We start from the raw sequence: 8,569 nt of genomic DNA, 5'->3' as shown, positions 1-8,569 counted from the left end.
AGTGAAATGAAACATATTTTTGTTTTTTATCGGTGTTCACCTTTAAATAAAAATGTTTTCCCGCTTATCAGTAGACAAAAAAATCTAATTTAATTTGAAATTGACACCACTTGCAGTTTCCTCGTGTTGTAATAGAAACCACTATTTTAAATATTTGCATAATAAGTATAGGATGTGTTAAAAACTATAAGTTTATTACTAGATAATATTATGTTTAACTATGGATAATTATAAATCAAAAATGATAAGTCTGAGTGACTGGAAACAAGGTTCTCAAGAAAGTTTGTGGCACCTTTTAGGGATGGTTTTACTGTGACACAATGATGTCCTATTTGGTGCATAAAATCGTGACAAATCTATAGCATTATTTTTAATCTCCGTGATGTTCAACTAAATTGTAATTCAAAGTGTACTTACAAAATAAAATTTACTTTGGGAAAAAAACATTGCTACCGAATAAATTTTCGAATTGCTCATAAACTCATATGTTCTTTCCTGCAAGGACAACTACAGTGCAGTGTGCCGCAGCTCTCTGTCCGCAACATTCGTAGTCTGTCGTTCTTGGATTTGAAACTTGACTGAATCGCAGCGGCACGGATTGGCGGTTTTCATCCGTTACGTCTGTATTTCTGTGTGAAATGAGGTGAGTGCCCGTCGTTTTATCCCCAGAACAGAACAATGCGCTAGTGTAAATACAGTCATATCGCAAGCCTCGGCGTTGATATGCTACTATACAGGCTGGACTCTGCAAGATGGCGCATGGGCTGTGGATGCAGAGGTGAGGTTAGCCAGCTCGCGCACGCAAATGTACCTAACATCTTTTATTACGTTTGAGAAAAAAAGCAAACAACGCGGACGTCATGTCATGTAACAGCTTATTATTGGTGTCTTAAAAACTTGTTTTTGTTTACGGTCGTGGTGAGCTAGTTAGATTTTTCTGCCTATTTTTTAGTCGCGCAGCTAGCTAGCTAGCTAATCAGCTAAAAAGTCCGACAGCTAGGTAACTACACCTTTGAGTTTTTCGTAACAACAGCTACGTGAGAGATTAGCCATGAGGTGACAATAACGCAGCGTTGTTCATAGCAGCCACTGTACGGTTTGCGCAAATTGTCAGTAACCGTTTGACAAAACTGAAATATCACCGGCGAGGTATTCGTATGCCTGCGAAGTGAAACAGATAGCGGATCATTGGCCACATTTATTTGCCCGATTTGGTGGCTCCTCCGTGCAAATTTTCCGACTACGTAGTGTCTGATTCTTTATATTGTGCTCAAAAATCAGAAGAATGTTGTGCTTTCGTTTACTGAGACCCAGACGACAGGAAATCATGGTGGGAGGCAAGCTTCCCGCTAGCTTAGCATAGCTACAGTACGTTTTCAGGCTGAGAAGCGTCTAAAAATCGGACGGTAAAGGGCAGGCGATGTGCGACAGTTTTCATACGCGTCAGAAAAACGTCTGTATCTATCTCCGATTTACTGTCGGTGCACACGTGTGTGAAAGTGATCGGCGGTTTTCCCTGAAGTTGTAGCAGATCATCTCTGCCTAGCCAAGGGAGTGAGGGCATTTTCTAGTTGCATTCATCTATGCGGGTCGTTGTATTTTATTGTATTTAAGTTTGTCTGCGTGTGAAATATCGAAGGTGTTGCAGTAAATACCTGCAGTAGTGGTAGTAGTAATAATGATAATACTACTACTAAAGGTAAATATTATTAATGATTACTACTACTACTACTGGGGCATGATGTATAACCCCCGGTATTGTTGAATTCCTAATAAAATTGTTTTTTGATAATTACATGTATTTCTGGTGAAATGGCTCGTATTACAGTTTATACAATGACCCCTGACACGTTTCAGGCGTGTCCTTGAATCTGCAGCAGGTTTAAGCAGTTGTTTTCAGTTTTTTACACTGCCAGCTTCACTTGTCTGGATTTATGTCTGCAGTCGGTGTTGTTTTCTAAGACGGATGGACTGTATTGCTGCCAGACCCTTAAGGACACATTTTGAAACAAAGTAGGAGTATGTTGAGCAGTTGGAAAAACATCTGTGGTCTGCAATAGCTGTCTGACACTCAAATGTGTATTCCTGATCAGCAGAGTTGTGTGTGCCAGGTCCGTAAATCGGTGATTTATCGTTTAAATATAGAAGTGAAATCATAGCACAGAGCATTTTATTTTGTCTGCAAATAAAATGGCAGTTTGGTTGCATTTTATGGTTGTAGCTGTCAGGGGGTAGATGCAAGAGCATTAAATTATGCATGAGATACCTTGTTACTTTCTTCTTTAAAATTGCACAATATAATTGTTAAACATTCACCCTGGTTGGATACTTCCTTTGTTTTCGTTGGTATTGCTAATGTATTTCACCCATTTTATACGTCTCATTATTCATAAAAGGTGCTTGTGTGAGGATGCTTTTAGAGAGGAGAGGTCATGTTTTCTATTGTCATTGCCATTGTCTTTACTCCTCAGACTAGGAGCATGCAGTTTGGCTATGATCTTTATTACTTACATTGTTTTTGTGGGCACTTGGGACAGAAAAACTTATAGAAGGGCAGCCTGCCACATTGACTTTGATTAAAGGTTTGTTTACCCAACTAATATAATGGTTTGTGCATGCTAATCTGTGGGTCTGCTGTATGTTTCATACCAATGTGTCAAAAGATTCTTTGAAAATTGTCCCAAACACACAAACCTCTATCTATTTTTCTTTAGCAATAGAGTGGTTGAGTGCATCTCTGTAGTCCACATTATGTGTCTGATTTTGCCGTTATTGGTCTGCTTTTGGCAGCACAGAGGACCGAGTGGTATCCTAGCCATTGTCCCGAAAAACATGAATACACTGGGTGGAGCTCAGCTGATACTGTGCGTGGTTGGAGTAGCCATGTGCATATTGATCTCTGAAGTATCAGGATAATGAAACCTTTATAATAACAACAATAATAAAAAAAAAACCTGCTTATGCAATTCTGTAGGCAGGCAATTGTTATATTCATATGTTGTAACATGAGGGAAATTGTCATGGTTTTTAAAGCTTTAAATTGGTCATAGATTAGCAAGCATGTATGAAAAAAAGAAAGGGTATATTTGTGGCTTTGTTTGCCCATATTTTGTTGAGTTTTCATGGTTTTAGTTTAATGTCCCAAAATATCACTGTCTGCTTTCTAAATGATTAATTTCCAAGATTTTCTGGAGAGATGCACTGCTATTTGTCATATGTGTGGCATTGTCCAACATTGTACATGTGACCCTTAATGACCTGTCCATACTCTAAGCAAAGAATCACTTTCTGTTACCTGATGCCCCTCCCTTTAAGGTCATTATTCTGGTTTGTTTGCAGTTTTTTGTTTGTTTTATCTGGATGTATCGAGTCTGGATGAGTCTCTGAGATGAGACCCTCTGAGGTTGCATAGGGGTTTGGAGAATTAGCTGGAGATTCCCTATAACCTTCTTTTACAGTAAAGTATTGATAAAGGTGCTGTGGGGGAAATAATACAGCATACATTTGTCAGGTAAAATACTAATGCTCAGTTTTCAGGTGTCCATTGTCTTGCCTCTTATTTTTAAATAAATTCATTTTGTTTTAGTTTTAATATTATTTTCTTGGTGGTTTTGAAATAAACTGGCATGAGATGTTGGCGTAATTCAGCAGTTGCCATTATTTGCCATCGAAGCAGCAGATACTTGAGGAATCCTTTATTTCTCATGGCAGGATGATAGCATCGTTGTTGCTTGGCATACCTTGGGGCCACCTTCCTTCCTAATGCATTATACTGTTTAAAAAAAAATTATGCAGCTGTCATCTTTGTTTTGGTCTGCTTGAAACAATCACCATGGGATATGGACGTTAAAACAGCATTGTGGTGGCATTACTGACACACTGGTTAAGGCTCTGATACAGTGGTTGCTCACCAATTGCATACCTTAAAGTAGGGTTGTGAGGAAGTTGGCTTTGGTTTGAGATGACTCCTCGTCTCCCAGCTGTATCGTGGCCTCACAGTAATGCTCATCTCTTTCGAAAATGCTGTGTAAATGGGTAGCTTAATCGTCTCTCCATGCAAGGAAGTGACTGCCAGTCTGTTCCAGTGTTTCATTTGCTTAACTCAACTGCTTGTGTATCTCCTGAAAGCATGATTAATTTTTGAAACACGATATTATTTCTAGTTGCTGCTGACTTAGTGGAGTGCAATTTCATATTGTGCATACAGTTTGTACAAAATGAAAACCCATGCTGCTTGGAACAGACTCTAGTTCCTCCCTGGATAACTGTTTGGCAGATGGTTGGGGAAAATAATTATCCATAAACACTTTTTGTGTTGGGTGAGATAATAAATAGTGTTGCTTGAAAATTATGGGCAAAAAAACAATGTGCACCTGACTAGTGTGTTCTCACCATGATATACTCGCTGATCCCCCCTGTTCCTTAGAATGTCAGAGATTTGAGTGGTCAATTCAGTGAAGGTGAAGTGTGCTTTTGGCTTTGATATCCTGATTTTCCTTGCTGCCATGCTAACCTGCCTCCTGGTCTGGTCATAGTCCCAGTCCCAGGTCTGTGTCTGCCCTGGCTGGCCGTTAACAGAAGGCCTTTGTCAGAGCTGGCCATTGATGAGAGCGCTTGATGTCAGGGTTCCCAGGTTGTGCATTGTAAGTAAGCATAGCCCTGGATAAACAGCTGAGTCACCGTGTATTTCAGCCTCCTCCCCCACAGCCTGTATCAGCCGCTCAGAGGGATGCTGTGTCCACAGAGGAATCCTCTGCGTGATGTTACAGCTGCAGAGCAACAATGGGGGCCTGGATGTGCTGTTAGCTGTTGAACACAATGTCAGATGTCAGAGTCTGTTTCTCTCTTGGTTCCTCAGGTGCCTGTAATGGGGTTTCCCTGGCAGGTGTGAGGCGCTGTATGTGTGGCACGCCCTGTGAAGAAGCAGTAATTTGCCCACAGATGAAGCTGATGCAGTCTCCTGTTTCCCCCCTCTTCTAGGTGGTTTACATCCCAGGCCAGGTTCCTCCTGTGGCATTGAACCTCGCTGAACCACAAACTCGGGTCCACGCCAGGATGTCCAGCTCGGGCTACCCAGCCAGCCAGGGGGCGTTCAGCAGTGAGCAGAGCCGCTACCCACCCCACCCGGTGCAATACACCTTTGGCACAGCACGCCACCAGCCGGCAAGTACAACGTGTTATGGGGGGGGGGCGTTGCCACCTCTTTTACTCGGTCAGAAGGCTTACTGAGAAATTAGGCCCTAGAAAGTGTTGGCATAGATCTGTGAGAGTACAGTCTGAGCTAGGAAGTAAAATACAGAAGGAATTATTGTGTTTTACTGTGAGATCATCCAGAAGGTTTTGGTGGGTGGGTGGAGTCCTCTCAGTCCACTGAGGGATATCCTCTAGTTTTGTCTCTTTGAGAGGAAACAGACTTTCAAGCTGTGTTAAAAGGGCTAGAAGAAAGCTGTCGCTAGGATGGTGCCACTGCCCAGCCGCTCTCTTTAACATGCTTTGTGGGGAGGCCAGGTTGTGGGGCTGCAGCTCAGTTGTGAAATGCTGTGTCTTTTGTTCCTCAAGTCCCGTTTGCTTTCTGTAATAGGAATATGCACCTTAACCTTTTCAAGTTAAATGCTTGGCATGTTTTATGGATCTCACTACACATTTTTTGGAGATAGCCGATCAGAAGAATTTATTGATAATTTTCAGTGAAATCATGAAAGGGTAGGGCTGGCAATATCATATCGATACTATATCGCGCATGCACAGTAATCACCAGGGCTTCAGATGATAGGCAACACATTTGGCCGGACGCCAGCTTTTTGGCATTATGCAAATCTTAAATTAGTAGTACAACTGATATATCTATGAGGTATTTTATGACACCCAAAAGTTAGTAATCGGTATAAATTTGGCATATCCTTATGTTTTAATAAACATGTCCAACTTTAACCTGAAAAAAGATCCGCCACACCACTGATGTCTTTTTACCTTGTTTTTCCACAAGATCACTTCTTAAAGATGCCCTAGCTGCTGAGCTGTTGCTTTCTCCACTGCCACATCAGTGCGATAACCATAGCATACCAAAACAATATTATGTGGTGTACTCCGCTAACCAAATATAATAAACATAAAGATATGCCAAATCTATACAGATTACTAACTTTTGTCAGAAAATGCATCTCATTAATATTTTAGCCGTACTACTAATCTGTTTATCAAAGTATAAGCCTAAATAATTGTCCATACAGTACTGAAAAGCTGGTGTCCAGACAAATGTTTGCCTGTCATCTGAAGCCCTGGTGATTATTGCACATGTGCGATATAATATCGATATGATATCACCCAGCCCTATGACAGGGGGCATTTATTTTAATGAGCCAGATGACTGACTAGTTTGGGAGAATCCCTTTTCTTGTAAGAAAAAACAGACAAACAAACAAGCCTTTCCTTATTTTTTGAGAAGTTTTGAACTGCAGTGACGGGTGTTACTGTAAAAACAGGAATGCCCTCTACGGGAACACGAATGCCCACACCAGGACACAAATTTCCCCAGGGGCTTTTATTTTTATTATTATTTTTTATATATATATATATATATATATATATATAAAAAAACATTTCATACTCATGAGAGACAATGAATATTAATTATTCTCATTGGCCTACTGTTCTCATTGGACTACTGCTTAACTTGAGATACTGTTACTACCAGGGCTGTGGAGTCGGTAGATAAATGCTCCGACTCCGACTCCTCAGTTTCTAAATCTTCCGACTCCGACTCCGACTCCTCTGTATGTATATAGCTTGCCGAAAATCTCGACCACCGCCCCCATCCAAAGTAATGTGATGCCTCTGTCTGCTGCAGTGGCTGTCTCCTCTGTCAGCCAGCCGGAAGTTTAGTGCATTGTGTCATTCACCGGCCAGCTGATCAGCAGAACGAGCCTCTGCTGGAGACAGGTAGGGAGATCTGTGTTATCGGCTCCTTCGGCCCCCGTCACTAGCGCATAGCGAAGGGGAGCCGACGGAGCTGAGAACACACCAGATGATTTTTCAGGCGTTTGATGCGTGATGACTCGTTGATTGGCCGAAAAATCGGCAGTGCATCTGTAAATGTATGGGGGGCTTTAGGCTAGGTTCACAGTTCCCTGTAACAGTGGAACACGACACAATGGAAAGCGGTGCCGCACCTTACCTGTGCATTACATCCCATATAGTGACGCATACAGTCAATGAAAAGCATGCTTCATGGTTACTTGACATGTTCGTTTTGTGGTAACATTATGCACTGCATGCATTGGGCTTTATTCTTACAGCAGAGAAGTAGTTCATTATGACTGTTTGTGAATTGGGACATTTCAACTTACTTTTTTAATTCCCATTTAAATTTAGTAGGAGTCGGAGTCGGTTAACTTTTTGCCGACTCCGACTCCAGGTACCCAAAATTGTCTCCGACTCCGACTCCTCGACTCCGACTCCGACTCCACAGCCCTGGTTACTACTGTTTAACTTAATTGCCGTTAGCATGTCTACACAGGGAATATGGTACACCTAGAGCAGCGATACTCATTCCTGGTCCTCGTGATCCCTGCCCTACATGCATTTCCTGCCTCAACACACCTGATCCCATTCCTAATTATCAGTGTAGGATCAGATGTTTTGGGGTAAGAAATACCTGTGCAGGACAGGGGGTCGTGAGGGCAAGGATTATGAACCCATGATTTGGACATTTAAAAACACAGGCTACTGCTGAGGTGCCCATTCCTGCTTCTGCAGCACTGGAACATTATAATCAGGTATGATAGATTATGGTTGGCCCTAAATTGTAAATTATTCAGTGTATCCATAAAACAAACAACCAATAACTAAGTGTACTGTAGTTGACACACAGCTACATATACAGTATGATATGACTATTCATAAGGTAATCACAGAGACAAACTGGTTGTTTTAGCACTTAATTTACATACTTTTATTTAAACATTCTTACCATCTTCTGATTCAGGAGCATTGCAAGTACAGTACACAGGGATTTGCCTGTTCTCCAATACTTCCGTAATAAGTAAGCGCATGTCTGACATACAATTAAAAACAAATTCCAAGGGAGCCTGAAATCCCTCATCTTCTGATCCACTCTCGAAGATGGATTGAGACAGAATAGAATGAGAAGTTATTGCCTCAGCAGCTTCATGGTGTCGCATGGAAAGGATCTGGGGAGCCGAACATGTCCATGGAATTTTTTGCTGTTCTTCGTGTACCAGGAGTAGGCTGCACGGACTTTCCTCATCATCCTCGATTCCTTTTCTAAACGGAAAAGAAGATGAAATGGGGAAATACATAGTGTGCAGAAATCAAAGGAAAGAGGAGAGAGGAAGTATTAAGCGTAACAGCTTGTAAACATTTTACCAACACATCCAATTATTAAATTAACTTTAATATGTGAGTAGTACGTAAGTTCTGAGAAATCTCCACTTTTTAGTGTCAGTTGCCTTCTAGTTAAATATGGTGCATATCTTGCAGCAAGCACGTTAGGAAATTAGTTTTACTCATACACAGTGGCATATGTTAATTGTTTCACTTTACTAAGATG

The 8,569-nt window shown here is 41.3% G+C and overlaps 1 protein-coding gene across 2 annotated transcripts in view; it reads left to right on the top strand.

The window, feature by feature from the left end:
* Positions 1 to 494: 494 nt before the first annotated feature.
* ncor1 (nuclear receptor corepressor 1) overlaps positions 495 to 8,569 on the top strand; it is a 50,373-nt gene continuing 42,298 nt past the window's right edge. For both annotated transcript variants that reach the window (XM_072713751.1, XM_023833073.2), the window contains exons 1-2: positions 495 to 643; positions 4,981 to 5,163. In XM_072713751.1, the coding sequence (XP_072569852.1) occupies positions 5,056 to 5,163 (108 nt within the window). In that variant the 5' untranslated portion in view covers positions 495 to 643; positions 4,981 to 5,055. The remainder of the gene's footprint in view (positions 644 to 4,980; positions 5,164 to 8,569) is intronic.

The sequence above is a fragment of the Paramormyrops kingsleyae genome, chromosome 6, assembly GCF_048594095.1.
Source record: "Paramormyrops kingsleyae isolate MSU_618 chromosome 6, PKINGS_0.4, whole genome shotgun sequence".
NCBI lineage: Eukaryota > Metazoa > Chordata > Actinopteri > Osteoglossiformes > Mormyridae > Paramormyrops > Paramormyrops kingsleyae.
The sequence above is the reverse complement of the archived record's forward strand: the minus strand, read 5'-3'. Positions and strand labels throughout refer to the sequence as shown.